Source organism: Haliaeetus leucocephalus, unplaced genomic scaffold (assembly GCF_000737465.1).
Source record: "Haliaeetus leucocephalus isolate CR32 unplaced genomic scaffold, Haliaeetus_leucocephalus-4.0 Scaffold262, whole genome shotgun sequence".
Classification (NCBI taxonomy): domain Eukaryota; kingdom Metazoa; phylum Chordata; class Aves; order Accipitriformes; family Accipitridae; genus Haliaeetus; species Haliaeetus leucocephalus.
Window position 1 is genome coordinate 8,195,726 of NW_010972698.1, and position 16,926 is coordinate 8,212,651.

The window sequence follows — 16,926 nt, forward strand, 5'->3', positions numbered from 1 at the left end:
GATGAACTGAGAAGTAAAATTACATTTAGACAGACATTTTAATTATAGTTATTTAACCTACCATCTTTTATAACCAGAGAAGTGAAGAAAGTCTCTACAGCCCTAATGTTACTTGACACCCAGGGCTGTAGGATCAGACACTTTGAAAAGTCATCACGCTCATCCCTTTGTAATACCAGAGTGCTTCCACTTCAGCTCTGAGGATTTCCAAGCTACAACACACCCAGAAAGTACTCTAAACAAGCAAAGTTGCAATGGCAGTGCCGTCCTTTTTGTTTTACACAAGTGAACAAGCTATTGTTCCTAAATTCTAGAAATTTTAACGTTTATATTTTTCAACATAAAGCTTACTCTATCTTATTGGGATCATGCTACACCTTCAAATAATGCTAAACCCTCATGTAATAGTGTTTCAAACTAGAAGCATCTGGAGAAAGAGAAATTAAAGTTTATCATTAGAACAGTACGCTGTGATCCCTCGCACAAGCAATGCCAGCCTTATTCACAATCACAGAAAGCAGCCTCCCTGCTAACTGATGCACTCTAAACTTTGTGATACTCCAGGCTGTGGCATTGCCAGATGTCACAATTCAGTGAGCTAATTTGCATTACTTAATATAAGAGAATACAGCTTAGTAATGAAGGAGGTGGGAACATGTACACTGATAGCTTTATCAAGGGCATCTGTACATACACTCCAAAGCACAGGAGGGGGGCAGATATGTTGAAAGTTATCTAGTTCGAGATGAAATGGGAAACTTTATGGATGATATTATGGAGCTGGACAACAACAACAAAAAGAGCTGGTCAACAACAACAAAAAAAATCTGGTGAGTGCCTTTCTGCAACAGTCATACAAGCACACAACATGGTGCGAGAACATTTTCGCTTACCAGATATATTCTGGAAAAAATCTGGTAAGACAAGAAAGTCAAGACAAGAGTTCACGAAATTCCAAAGGGGAATAAGCGAGAATGTAAATTTGGGGTGAGGGTTTGCCAAAGACAGAATTTGATAAATGTAGGGAATTAATACATAAGATTCTCTGGAAGAGAAGAGAAGCAAGAAAAGGAAGAAAAAGGCAGTAGCTCCTCACAGGAAAGGAAATTTCCTGAAACAAAACAGGCACAACTGCAAAAAAGACCAACAATCACAGTAATAGATCCTCTTGGAGAAACTGGAAATAAATCAGGTTACCGAAAAGAAAGAAAAACAGGCACAATGAAGACAATCAATCTGCAACATGACATATGAATATTAATGAGTATAAAGGAAAAACAACTATCATTTATGAGAAGAAAGACAAGGAAATTGTTGGCCAGCTACTTAACTCAGAGACTTAGCATCTTCTGTTGCCAGATGTTCGTCTAAGAAACCTAAACTGTAAAACATTCAATTAAAAAAATCCTAATGGTAAGAAACATGAATGCTGGGATTGACTGCCTGGGAGGATGTACAGCTGCCATCATCAGTGTATCCTCAAAGGCCTCCAAAAAACAGGCCACTGTCAGGAATACTCTAAATATATTTGATTCTGCCCTTTAACGAGAGAAAAGACCAAATGGCCTCCTGATGTTTACTGCAGACTCCTATTCTGATTTTTTATGATGCAATGTAAAAGAACAAAGGGACAATTCACAAATGAAACTATCTGTTAAATTGTGGAAGAGACAATTACAAACCTCCAGGATTGAAAAAAAACCATCTGAGAAAAAACACATTCATCTTACACTTCTGTATGTTTGCTTCTATGTAGCAATATTACAGAAGTGCAGAGAGAGAAATATGTAACATTAACCATATTCTAAAGATCAGAAAACAATTTATTGCTTCAAAGAATGTAAGACTGAGTAGCTTTGGCAAGGTTCAAGGTGCTATTCAACATTTACTTGAGTGTGTAAGCATTTTCTGAATCAAGAATAGAAGCCAGTTTCTTCAGCAACTTATCTAAAGTTCAAAGGGAGTTCTGAAGTGAAAATTTAGAGAAGCCCATGGATGATATTTTTCCTATTCTGAAAGCCAATATAAAGAGCCTTTTGCAGCTAGATGAGAAAAAAAAAAAAAAAAAGCAGCAGCTAGTTTTTCCACTACAGTGCCACTTAACACGTATTTTTGATGTGAGTTGAAAAAGCACTACTTGCTTGACTACTTTTACACAATCAGAAAAAGAATTAGCTACTGAGTAGTGTCTGAAATCCATTACCCTATGTCCAAGTACACACATATATGCAAACACCTCAACTTACTAGGATAATGACTTCCATCTAGCAAAATTCATAAAGACTGGAGCACATCTCAAAACCCCATAGATTTCCCTGAACAGGAGGAAATTTATTCTGTGATAGCATTATTCTTTGTGGGAAATAAGCTGAGATTCTTAAAAACAGTTTATATTGCATTACTCCTTCAACACATTCAGTCAATGTGGAAGGTTCATTACTGCCAATAAATGATGATCTGAAGACAATCACCACAATCTACTGGCTTCAGAAGCTAGAAGCAAGATCTGCAATTTTTAAATTTAAAATACTATATAATTACTGAAAGAGTTATTAAATACTTCTGAGGGCACAGCATATTCTTTCAGTCATTCTCAGTACTAAGTGATCAAATGAGCAACTCTTCCAGCTACTGTATTTCAGAAACAAGCATTTTATTAATTTCATTCTTTACCCATATAACAGACAATATATTTGGTGGGTTTCCTGAAATCATTACATGTCCTAGAGAGATCAGCCTCACAATCAAAACCTGAGCTGCTAGGTGTGAATTTGCTAGGAAGTTCTGCTTATCTAAGCAGCTAATCTTAAGGAAGGTCAGAAAGCAGCTACTATTTTAAGAAAATCTAGTTTAAACAACAGCATAATCAGGGTTAAAAATAAGAAGACTGCTTACTGGTAGGTCATTTTCTAAAGTGAACCTACAACACCTTAAGGTTGCATTCAATATATTCAAATTCATTTTTAAAATGGACATAAATTCACAAATACATCTAAATGATGTGGCTGTTCATTCAGCTGCAGGACCAGTGCTGGTGTTCTTGTACACTATATTAGATGACCTGAGGCAATATAGGCAGCATTCCAGAAAAGAGAAAGTAAAATTAACAATTTATAAGGGGATGAGGACTTTTAGGCACACCCAGATTAGATGCTCAGTCAGACACTACTCTGTATTTACAAAGTTGTTCTTTCACACCTTCTCCCTCCAACTATCACAAGACAATACATCAACTTATGAAAGAAATTAAGTTTCTATGACATATGTTCCCAAGTTAGCTGTTCACTTTGCTAAAATAAATATTTACATTTAACAAAATCCAGAACTACTCAGAAATCACACAAGTTGGTTATGTAGGCTTATTTAGCATTGCTAAAAAAAGATTTGAATATTTACAGTTCATCAAAATTGACAGTAAGAGTTACATTCTACACGAGCAGAGAATCACAGCTCAGGACAAAACCGGTTTTACCCACCTCTGTACTCAAAACAGTTTTTAATGATGCCAGCCCACAAGTGTGTTTGAAACTGAACATGAGGACTTGCAGCATAACTGCTCTTTCAAAAAACAACCTTCAAAATCATAACATCCTCCACAGGGATTCTCCTCAGGCAATGTCAGAGCACTTAGTCTGCAGCACCACAGGTCACAGGGCACCTGGAAATTCCTCAGGATGGCACCTTCCTTACAGGTCATCTAATTACTCACTTCACTGCTCAGGGTTACCGATGCATCTTTAAGTCTATATATCTTCTTTTAGGGTGAGACACTTGAATTTTCCTCTAAAATGGAGTGTTTCTTACCCAAATTCCCATAATGACAACCTCAACTGTGTATAAACTGAGTTTGTATGAGGGACTGATTTGTCATGCTGTCTGCACAGACACACAGCTGAGTATGCATACACTAACCAAGAGGACATACCGGTTAATCAGCTCATTCCACTTCAAATTACAATGCTTCAACAATGTTCCAACTGCAGTTCTTGTCTACCACAAACTCCCAAGATCATCAAGCTGTTTTATATCTCAATGGGCAGATATCAGGTTTATACATCTGGATAGCTGCTAAATCATTAAGTTAAATTAAGTTATCTAGAATTGAGTATCTTCAGAACATCAGTCCCTGGGGCTGTACTTCAGCTACTAAAGCCATTTATATTTCCAAGACATTAAGATCAAGTTTAGGTGAGGATCCAACACAGATCCTGTGCAGTTAGGCCAGAAAGGGTACAGGCATGGCTATATTTTTTAATTAAGGAGGTTTTTTTAATTAAGGAAAAAAAAATTTTAAAAATCAAACCTTAAAAATATTTCTAGCCCATACAGCTGTGGAGATAGCTTTCCAAGTATGACCCAAGTATTAGCCAATGCAATATCACAAGGTTACTCCAGCACCTTGGCCGCTGATCTTAGCAACAGCAGTGTTAGCACAGCCTTAATGTTTACTATTTCTTGTCAGAATCACGCATGCAACAGGGAAACCATTAGTCATTTCTAATTTAAAATACTCTTTGCAATGATGAAGAACAGTGGCACAAAGCCATCACCCACACAAAAGAGGGAGGACAGGACAAGATTTGAGAGTAGCCATGAGGAAGAAAAAAAGCAAGAAGTAAAAAGGAAAATTCATAGCTCCTCCAGAAGACTGTGGAAGTGAAGGAACAGTGGGGAAAGAGAAGAGTAGTTTTTTCATCTTCCTCTGAATGCCGAGTAGAACGAGTCTGCTAGTCTTAAATAATAAAAGCTTACAAAATAAAAAGGAACTACCAGAATGGGACAAGAGTTTACATCCTCTTTAAAACACTGCAATTGTGATGCCAAGGCTCCTCAACAGGGTATTATCACAGTATTTTCTGTGATCATGCACACCATGATCCCCTGCTCTTCCACATTTACCTCTGACTAGTCGGTTTAGCCTTCTATCTTGTAAACTTCTACTAATCCTATCCAAGCCCTGGCCACCAAGGTAAACATACATACATGCTCCTCAAAACCAGCCAACCAAATATCTCTATTTCAACACCAAAAATCACTAAAGACAATAAATAATCAGCTTTGCCTTTTTTAAAAGTTTTGATTGTTTATATATATTCTTTCCATTAAAGGTGCCTACAGGTGTCCCAGCAGAGGCCTAGGAGCAATGCAGCTTGAAGACAGACATCCCTCAGCTACTTCCAGGCGAGCATGCTTATCTGAGCACTACAGCACCATACGTGTCAAAGCAGATAGGATGGCTCTGCACTTAGCCTAGTTGATTCTGGTTCTTATTAAGCACTAGATCAGGAATTGCTAAACTGTACACTGTTTTATAACAAAGCCATAACCACATAACACCCCTCTGATCAGCATTACCAGCCTCACACAATTTGAGATGTGACAAAGCATTACAGAATGGGAATAAATGACCAAAAAATCACAATTTATTCAACGAACGCTACAGAAACACAGCAGTAACAGGCGCTGTTGATGCTGCTCAAGATAAAAGTGATGAAAAACAGGTGTGCATTTGGACTCGCCAGGTCCCATCTCTTGCCAAGCCAGGGAGCCTTCCAACCCATGGGATTCCAGCCTTCTCGGCAGCCCAGCATCAGAATGGCAGGGATGGAGAAGCCACAGGAGCCCAGCTCCACACAGCTCCTTGTGGGAAGTAGTAGGGCACTCATGTATCCTCAATGCCAAATACCATTGGTATATACAAATGTAAAAAACAATTTTTTATCTGGGAACTGACAGCTTCAGTGTGTACTCCTGCCTCCATCAGACTCTGAACTCATTATGCTTCAAAATTAATTCTTCTGCCCGTTGTGCTCATTTCTGTATTTCATGTATTTTTATCCTTTCTTTCACCTCCCCATCCTCTTCCATCTCCTTTTCCACTTCTGTCCTCCCTCCATCTTTTTCATATTTAATCAATCTCCCTTTGTGACCAGCTTTTGAAAAGGTGGGAGAAGAAATAAAGTAATACTCAAGTTACTACATTCCACATACCCATTACAAGTCAGTGAGTTTTGAGGCCTTTCTCCCTAAATGGGTTGCTATTTTCTTTCATAAATTCTGGAACTCTCATTTTGACTAAAACCTCTGGAGCATTCAGCATGTTCCCAAAAACTTAGTAAAAAGTTATGAGAAAGGAGATTTTTAATTTTAGAATGCAAATATGAAGACTTAGCTCCTCTTATCAAAATAATGCTTAATCTTTCAAGACAGTACACATGCTTATTAAAAGCATCCAGAGTATGGACTGTACCTCCAGATAAACTTTTGCTCTCATGTCAAAAGCAACCAAGAACAAGCGTCAACGTGTATTCTAGGTTATTAAGCACCATAATTTGTATCATTTAATAAAATTATACAACAATATGTATATTTACATGATAAAACTGTTTGCATTTATGCTCTGACCTACTTAAGCAAATTGTTTTTCCCCAATTGCACAATTATGAACCAGAGCAGAAAAATTAAGACTTTATGAAGTTAATAAATCAATTCAGTGTCATTACAAATTATTAATGTTATTACTTCAGAGTCTGCAGTCACCTGATTATGACTTTCTGTGGGGCATATTTAAATATTTCTAAGGAATATAACTTTGTTTCACAATACCTTTACTATTAGTCACACTTTATACTTCTTTTAATCAACTCAAACTAACTTCAGATTATACACTGAAACTATTGGGTTTGTTAACAAAAACTATTCACAAACTATTAAAGCAAAGCTGGTATTTTCTCCCTGGCTATTCCTACCTTTCTTATACCCCAGAAGACATTAAATGATTTTATGTTCCCTTTCATAGCTGTAGACAGAAAAACCAGGAAAGTACTACATTTGATCCAATAAATAGTTTGCATCAAATAACTTTGGCTACATTTTAAGTGTTTTGAACTGGTCCCCAGCCAAAGTCACCTCCCCACCCAATTTTCAAAGAAAATGAGCAACTTAAAACCACATACTGCTCCCATATCTAAAAATGAGCTCAAAACCATGTACCCCATGTTCAAGGGTAGTCAGATTAACAAACATGTTAGCAAATTAACAAGTGTTCAAATTAACAAGCACTTAAAAGGACTGACACTACTTATCCTCCCCAGCAACACTATGCAGCCTCCTTTTGAGGAGGAGCCAGTAGTCCTGTGTTAGAGATACTAATGTCAAAGAAAAACATTTTAAAGGATGCAGCATAGTCACCCTAAACACACATAACTGGAAGCTTTGCAAGTCAAAGTTGAAACAATTTCAGTACCAAAGATGTCACGTATAGTTTATGATCATTCTACTTACAAACTGGAATTGAGACAAAATATTTCCAGTGAAAGCATTTTCCTTCAAATAGTCTTTTTTTGCAATGAATGCTTTGAAAGGATTCAGCAGAACACTTTCCCAAAATTCCATGAAGTAAAATAAATCCAAACCCAAATGTTTTAAGAACACAACATCCAAAATGTTTTAGAAAGCTGCATAAGGTCCCCAGAACTTTTTCCCCATAAAAGACTAGTGAAGACAATGCTAAAGAGATCAGATAAGAATAGCTCCAGCTCCTAGATGCTTTCTTTCCTTAGAAGTCACTAGCAAGAATGCAGCAAACATTAGTTTTGAGGTGCTGGTATAACGTTTCCCCTTCTGTCACTAACAGGATGATTCAGGCATAAAATTAGTTTTGAAAGTTGATAGAGAAAAAGCATCCTCTAGGCACTAAAAGTCTGGAAGTTTAGCGTTACAGCACTATTTCCATTCTTCTAAGAGAGCAAGCAATTCCACCCTCACAAGTAGTTGCTGCATATTAACCACAAACCAAGAGCCAGCGAATATTGTTTTGCACAGATTTCAGACAGCAGCTTAACACACAGCTCCTACCCTTTAGAGTCTACACATAGTACCTTAAAAGAAAGCCTGTTCTCATTGCCAACAAAGATACTGAATTTTTCCTTCTGATTACTTGACAGTTTTACACAAACTGCCAGTGATCATTAGCACCAGGGATGCTGGGTTTTCATAAATTGGTTTTTTTGTTCTGCTGAAATATTACCTGAAGCAGTTAGTCAAGACATCAGTGAAAACCAGGAGTTGTAGTTACTAAAAGGTCACACAAAATTTTATTAGAGCTATAACTGGGATTCTCCTGCTACAGATGAATCATAACTTATCTTTTAATGAATTTCAGCTAACTCTGAGACACCTTGTTCTTTCAAAATACTAGATGAATGAGTAGAAGCAGGCAGAAATGTATGCAATTTGTTCTGGAAAATAACTTTGTTAATTAAATTCACACACTTTATACATACAAGACACTAGACATAGTCATAAAGGCATCCATTTGGACCTTTAAAATGCTTTTTGTTAGTTGCCAAATGCATGATGCCTGCTGAGACATAAGCACCTAGGGGCACAACATAAACAGCTGAACAAAAAATTTATGCCAATAACTGAGAATTTGCCAAGCCTGTGAGAAATTAACACACAGGAGTTTTCTGCTTAAGTGAAACTTAGTTCAAAGGAACGAGAAATATTTAAAGAAACCTAAGAAAAAACTGGAACTACGCAGGATTTTTTTATAGCAGTAATATGTTACAGAACTTATATGCCAAGGTGTCAGCTGACAGGAGATACTGCAATTCAGCCAAACATTCAGAAATATTCCTTTAAAAAATCATTGATCCTTCTTCATGTTAAACTACATATTCTAAAGGTCCACTGTGTAACAGTAGCTTGCAAGAGACTTGAAACACCAGGAACTATACAGTAACAAGATACATTAGAGTGTACTTGAACATTTTTAAAGTTTATAACTTTGAAAATTTAATAAACATTCAATTATTTTGGTACTGGTTTTAAGAAGCTCATGATAATGTTGCAAGATGAGCTAAAAAACAAGCCTCAGCAGAATTTGAATTTGCCCTCTAATTCAGACTTCACTAACTCTACAGCTGGAATGAATTAATCTTTTGGATCACAAGAATTACTCTTAAATCAATGCACTCTAGATTGCACTATTTGTATAGAACTTAGCCATGTAATTTAACCAATGAGACAACAGTTCAAAGGCAGACTAAATACAGTGCTGGAATTAGAGCCAAATGGAATTTTTATTTTTGCAACAGAACAGACATACTAAAGACAGTGCTTTTAAGACTGACAAAGATGACTCAACATCAGGGAGTTCTCACTGGTTTGAAAGCAATGTCTGCTATGGAGACTGGATGTTCTTAAGACAGACATCTGTCAGTCAGCATAGATATAAAATACAGAGATTATCATGCCTTCAGATGAACTAGATGATCTCTCAATGTCCTTCCACCCTTTAAATCATAAATGACTGCATAGATGGTTGAGTAATAGTAAAGTTCGGAGCTGTTGCTGAAATAAAAACAGCCTCACCCAACATTCCCATTCCCAGATAGATAGCCTCCTTTCTTGTTCTGGAACAAACATGTATGTGATTGGGGAACTGATATGGTTAAAAATATCTCTCTCTCCTTTTTGCCAGCTTAACTTAGACCAAGCTTGTTTCTCTGCTCCCTTTCACTGTGCAGGAGCATGTGCAGGGATGTCAGCTCAAAAACAGAGGAAGAGGCAAAAGGGGCAGTAAAAAAGCACAGGGATGATGACTGCTTACATCTGTACCCCCCAAGAAGAAATGCATGCAGTACAGCTTAGACAAAAAGGAACAGCAGTAAGATTTTTAAAGAAAGATAATTACTTATATTACACCAGCCTATATTGCTGGAAAAAGCAGAGGAGCTTCCAGGCACATTGCTGCTTTAGCAGATTAGGCAAAGCACAAGACAGAACAAAACTGCTCATAATGTAAATACAACCATGCTGACCTTGAACAAGAAAAACACTTAGCATTTAGGCAACAGAGAAGTGTGTTAGTGATAGGCCAGATGACCAGTTGCTGGTCCCTTTGGAAGCTGGATGAACCGCAGTTAGTGATACAATGATGCAGTAATACATAGAGCCAGGGCATCTAATTGAGGCCCCAATTTTTAGTACACAGCAGACATGCCTTGGTTACTCTCAGACATCAAGACAACAGACAAAGCACCATTTTCTGAGCAAGCATACTGGTTACTACATGCTGTCACTAGCCATACAATTAGGCAACCAATAAACACAAAGACACTGGCTCTAGTATAGGAAATTACTGGATGACACAGCAGCATCTTTACAGGCTTCCCCTGTTCTTATATTGTTCCAGAGGTATCTGCCGTCGGCCATCCCTAGGAGACAACATACAGGGCTAAGTGGATCCTCATTTGGGACATCAGTTCTTTCACTGTCTCTTATCAAACACAAGTTCACTCAGATACAGAGATGCTGTCTACAATACAGCAATTTTGCTTAAAAAAAATGCGCTTTTTATATTTGAAGACTGACAAATTTAGGGTTATGCTTTCATTACAAGGGAACAAATCTAAAAAGTTTAAAAAAATATGAAAACAAACCAACCACAAAACACTGCCTCGTATGAACCTCACTGCAGTTCTATAATCGATAACTAGCAATGCCCCTGAAAAAGGCACTCCCATGTTGCCTACTTGTTTTCTGTTCCATGCTTCATCATGTCTTTTGCCATCTCAAGCATTCATGTGGTTGTAAGTCGGGTCAGAGCTAATCTCTTAGAAGCAATCCAACCTCCAGTTGATATTACTGGGTCCTGTTGAACTAGGGATCCTCCTTGTAGCAGACAGACTTAAAGACTAGGAAGAAGCAGGCGGGGGTATCAGACAACTTTACTAGACACACAGCTAGCTGTATTTGTGGCATCTGACAATCAGCTGGCACACTGCCCATCAGATGCAAAGGGAGCAACCTCACAAGGCATCTACATTGGCTACTTGGTGATTCAGCAAAGAAAACAGTAGTCCGCAGGATCCACAATAGTAACGGCAGTGTATGGAAACACAGGGTGGATGCTCTGGAGAGTAAGCTCAGGTCACTGAGCAGAAGACTTACATTCAGGATTTTCATGGTGTTATTTTCTGAAATGCTGCCAGACCACGTGCGAGGCCTGAGAGGGAGGCTGAGACAGGAAGTCAATGATACAGAGGGAAAGGATTTAGGCATGATGGGAACAGGAAGAACTTGTTAGGCACACACATTAGTCATGCCACAGTCAGCGAGACTGGTATGCTAATGAGTTTTGGAACTTACAAACACTTCTACACTTCTGCTAGAAATTTCAGAAGTAACACATGGGAAACCCAAATGCTTGGCTTCACCTGACACCCTCGGAGTAAAAAGCATCTCCAGGACTTGGTGGAAGGAGGAAAAATCAATCCAGTGTAACGCTGAGAGGCTACCAGCTTGCTTACTCAGCAGTTCCAACAGGAATGACAAACAACAGGCAGGTGGGGAATGGCACTGTATGTGAGGACATATAAACATTTAATGGCATAAAATATTACAGGAGAAGAGAGACCCAATGAAGTCACGGTAGAAGTCGCATAATCAAGTAATAAAGATGTATCATCAACTGCACTACCAGTTCAGGGAGATTATAAAGTTGCAAGTTTAGGAAAGATAGTAACAGTGGGCAACTGAAATCTCCTGATATAAAGTAGACCCTGTGCCTCATCAGAATGACATGTAGAGAATTCCCCCCCGCCCCCAAGTAATGACTGCTTCCTTGGAAATTAGTGCTGGGACCTACATGAAAAGATGCCATTTTTGGTTTGGCTTTGAGTGGTACACAAGACCTAGTTAAAGGATACTGATAGGAAAGCTGCTCTGTAACTGCGCCTGTAATGCAATTATATTTCAACATTGTAGTTGAATACAGCAGGCCATAAAAGTATTTGGCACATGGATAATGAAATTCAAGTAAGGGAACAGTGTAAAAAAAATTGAAGTAATTAGTAATCCTCCCAACCCATTCCCCCTCAAAAAAAACCCAAAAAACAACCAATTGCAACACACACAACCCTAAAAGAAGAAATCCAAACAGCAAAAAAAGTGCAACAGCTTGGAGTCTGTTAAAAGCAAAACCACCATGCCCCACAAAAAAAACCCAAAAGCAGACAAAATTCTGTATTAAAAGACCAGGTAAAACATTCACCACAGTTAGAAGAGAAAACAAAAGCAGTCAAAAGAATACCTCAACCTCAGCAACAAAAGCCTACACCCTGCATGACTGCATAGGGAAGTTAAGGAGGGCATAGGAGAGAGGTCAGCTTTTAAAAACAGAAAGCTTGCCTAATGAGAACAGAAGAGATTATAAAACACATGGTAGGTCAAAAGTAAAGAGTAAATAAAGAACTAAAAAAGTTTGGGTAGCACCTTGCAAGTTACTTAAATACATGAAAAGCAGGAAACCAACTAGAAAAAACAGTGGGATCTCTTGCCAACCAAAGTGAAAAAGGGATACCTGGATGACAGAAGGAAAAAGGGATACAGAGAAGCTCACTGAACACTCTGTATCCAGTCTTTACTGGTGAAGCAATTGGAGAGACATTCACACCTATCTTTATAGTATAGTCAGAGGGACTAGGTCAATTTTAAGTACAGAGGAGGCATTAGGCTGAACAGACAAGTTAGATGTAGTTCACTTAGACCAGACATTTACAGGACAGTTCCAAACCTGAAACTGAAGAACTGCTGGGCAACAGGTTGCCAGTGTAACTCCAGTGCACACAAAAGACCCTAAAGGGACTGGCACTACAGAAAAGCAAATGTGATTCCCATCCCTGCAAAGTAATAGCAGATCAGATCACTGTGCACACAGACAACCACAGTCTATTGGAAAGAGTATGCACAGCTTCTGTAAAAGGAAATCCTACCAAGACCACAACTCTTCCCCCCAGCTGGTGCCAGCTTACATATACTTCTGAATTTGGGGTCTGAGCTGTTGGATCCACTGAACATCTGGGCTGAACACCAGATAGTCTTCTGGTAGGGATCAATCGGGTTTATTTTGGAAAAAACTTGTAAGTGTAATCTTCAGCCACCCAAAAGGGGCTCAAGACTTTCTGTGACAGCCTGTACATTCCTCTGCTACATACTGCAGGCTCCTGGCAAACTTCACCATCTTAAAACCATGATGCACAGGTTTGCTGTACACTGCAATGTTTGTAACTACGTGCTTAAAAGCACCATGGTGCACCGAGATGAACTCAGTAGGGGGGAAAAAAAACCCAAACACATTACCTTGTTTAGCCTTATATTCCAGCCTGTAAGCTTTATTCTGACGACTGGGGAACTGGATGTAGGGCAAACCATTGGCAATACTGCTAACAGCAGATACATGAAAGGAAGTTTGTCTTATGTGATTGCTTTTTCATGCACAGCTTCTGGATGTACTTGCAGGCACCAGTCTACCTGCTGATGGTGCCAAAAAGTCACTGAGGTGAAAAGAAAATCAAGTTGAAACTCAAGTATTTCTCTCCGCTAATATCTTCAGCACTGCTGGAGACAATAGCAGGCTAATAGTCTCAACCAGGAGAACAGTTACATCCTCAGAGCAGAAAAAAAATCCAGGTTAAAGCAACTTAAGCTGCAGTTCTTGGCAGCCTAAAATTAATAATGGCTGGTTGCAAGGGCCCCATCTCTTCCCAGACTGTATGGGAAGACCCAATCCCTTAAGCCAGCTCTGGCATTTAGCATGCTAAAAGACTCAGCAAAAAAAGTCTTACAACTCAGCAAAAAAATAACCTAACAAAAAACAGTAAAGTATCTGCTGCTGACTTATCAAGCAGAAACAGCACAGCAAGCATACACTGATGAATGCAAGTAGTACAAGTGAGGGTGTGGGGCACATATGTGAGGATGTTTTGTTTGCCATGGAGGTGCAGTCTCATCCAAAAGTTGCATTTAACTCACATTAGTTTCCCAAACCAGCAGACTATAGTCACACCATCAATTATGCCTGCAATAGGTTTGGTATGTGAGTGAAGTCAGATTGGGAAATTGCAGTCCAGTTCTATAATGTCATTCAAGTGGCTCACAGGATACAAATACACCGCATAAGATGGTCAGCTATTCAACACTAACACTACTAAAGGAAAACAAAATTCTGGAAGATCTAGAACTAACCTCAAGCAAAGAGACTACAGTGTTTCCACAACAAAGCTTAAACATTTCTTTCTAAAATTAAATATTCTCTCAAACACCACGAGATACAAACAGTCTCTCATAACTATGTACAGAACACCTTCAGTAAGATCCCTTCAAATGTCAAAACTGAATTTCAAAAACCATCTCATCAGCCTGGAAACACTGGAAAATAACCAGGGTGTATTTTAATTTTGATGCATTAAAACCTCTGTGTTCATGTTTTGTTTTGTTTTTCTTCACTAGATACCATTTTATGAAAGCAAAAAGCTAACTACATTTTCAAATTAACTTGGAAAATTATGCAACATATCTGAAACTATCTAACATGAAATTACAACTACATCGTGCACCAGCAATATATATAGCCTTTCAAAAGTAGTACCAAGTTCTCTGACAATACTGTATGCTACAACTCTGTCACAAAAATATATAGCATAAAATTGGTAGTTTTGTTAAAGATAGTTATCTGGTATACTACCAAAAAGCCCCCAACAACTCACTATCCATGAGCAGATCCCACACAACCATAATTCAGTCATTACTCTGGGAATTAACTTAAATAAACCAGCTGTGGACCAAATCACTGACCTGAAGGGCAGTATTATTTTGCTATTAAATCTGTACATTAGTTAGTCAATGAAGTTTCTAAAGGCCAAACCACTGAAGATATATCTTTATTCCAGAAGACTAAAGATTCAACCATCCTACTGCCTATTTATTTTTAAAATCAACACACTTATAATGGTAGATGGCTTTTAAAGGACTATGAAAAAGGCTATAAATTCCTTGAAAATAACAGAGATGTCCAAGTTGTTCCTTTTTGGATTTCTCAGTGCAATGCTTCAAGGTGCCAGGCCTCCTATTTTCACGTCTTTCAAGGCAGAAGAATTCAACTATCATCTCACTCACTGACCAGACTCCAGACTGCAATTTTTATTCACCAGACCTGAGAACTGGAGGTTGGTACCTATTTTTCTTTTGGTAACCTGTGACAGGTGGGTCTACACTGATCAGCAAGTTCTACTAAAAACCAAAGCATGGATTTACATACTTTGCTCAGGTACAGCCACTGGTACAGCACCCACCCCATCAACAGCACTCAGCTCTGCGCCAGATCATACACATGAACAGGAGGTGGCACGTTCCACCTCAGCAGTTTACCTCATGGTGTGAGGCCAAACTCTTCCTTTGACCATCGATCCCAGTTTTATCTCCTTAGGAGTTGCCACTCTCAACTGCATCCAAGCCCAACACACAGGCAGCAGTCACCATCCTTCAGTTGATGGGGGAAACCTCAACTGAGATGAGTGGAAACAGAAGAACAACCATTTTAAAACACTGACAAACAATAAACATATTGTCAGCTGGGGAAGCAATAATCACCTGCTCTCTCACTTTGCTGGTTTGGGTTTGTTTTTTTTAAAAAAAAAAAACAAACAAACAACAAACCCACCAAAACCTAGCTTTGCTTAAAAAGCTGTTCACATACCACAATTTCAAAACCCATCAATTTGAAGTTTTCTGACATCTCAAAGTAAATGTGGAAGCCCTGACTTCCTCAGATACATGAGGGTGAGCCTGTCATTTCAGCTCCCCGTTATTCCCTTTCATAAAACCTGTGCTCCTAAACTGCTCCATTTCTTTGCTGTCACGAATTGCTATGCAAATCAAAAGCCATTTTTTTAGTTGGCTGAAGTCAAGTAGTAAAGTCTTCAGTATCACTAGTTCAAAAAAATTACTGCTTAACAAATGCTTTGTTTGCCATTTGAGTTGTCATTTCCTTAGGTTTTATTTTGGCAACCCCTCTTATTAGCAGCAAAGATACTGTGTTCAGAAAAGCAATACCCCATTCCCTGCTCAACATGAACCATTACCGAGTTATGGTTCAGTTCCAATTCAGTGAAAAATTATTTATACACATAACATTCTCCAAATTCATTACCTCCACAGAGCTCTGTTATTGACCAACGTTTGCCTCTGTTCGTCTCCACCTTGAGAAAGACGTCTTACTCAAGCCAAAAGGATGGTGGAAAGAACAGTAAAAGTTTCTCTGCTAAAGCAAAACAGTTTATCAGAAAACAACCCCCACTTACTAAGTTAGTAATCCTGCTAGACCTAAACAGGTCACAGAGAGCCAACCTGGGTATCTCTGAACTCATACTGAAACAAATAATCTGCTCAAAACCAAGTTATTCCACTTTCTATCAGAAGCTGCCTACAGACAGTTCATCTAACAGTCCTTAGAGATATTAAACTTCATCTAGCATCACTATTCTCCAGTAATAATCTTCTCTTTAAAAGAAAAAAAAAAGCATCAGTGTCAGTTTAAAAGACCTATCCCCACATTCAGACACAGAAGCCGTTAGTGACAGCACTGAATTTTATGTCAGAAGTACCTGTGGATCATTACTAACTACTATGGCTGTACAAAAGGACATGAACAATTTACCAACATCTGCAAGTGTCAATTAAAAAAAAAAAAGAATTTTTAAGCTAGAAATAAACTGACAATAATATGATATGGACAAGATATGCTTTGTCACGATAGCCTGATAACTTTCAATGGCAAAACAAATGTTTTCATTCTTGAAAACTTCATCACCAGAAGATTTCCTCAATCTAGAACATACTACCAAAGCAGAAGCCTCTAAGGGACTAGGATTATTGCCATCCATCAGTCCCCTTCCACAGGAGGACCATGAGAAGGGAAAAACACCCACACTGATACCTAAAGCCCAAATCCACCCCAGTGAACTCAGAGAGAATGAGGGACCTTTTAAACTATCAAATCTATTAAGCTCACTACCAAAGGCAATGCATCATATATTTCTCATCATAAAGTGATCAAGATCTATCTAAACTATTTGGATT

The 16,926-nt window shown here is 38.4% G+C and overlaps 1 protein-coding gene across 1 annotated transcript in view; it reads right to left on the minus strand.

Moving 5' to 3' along the window:
* AMMECR1 (Alport syndrome, mental retardation, midface hypoplasia and elliptocytosis chromosomal region gene 1) overlaps positions 1 to 15,294 on the minus strand; it is a 66,081-nt gene extending 50,787 nt beyond the window's left edge. Inside the window, exon 1 of the mRNA XM_010569026.1 lies at positions 15,217 to 15,294. Coding sequence (XP_010567328.1) covers positions 15,217 to 15,251 — 35 coding nt within the window. The 5' untranslated portion in view covers positions 15,252 to 15,294. The remainder of the gene's footprint in view (positions 1 to 15,216) is intronic.
* Positions 15,295 to 16,926: the final 1,632 nt, after the last annotated feature.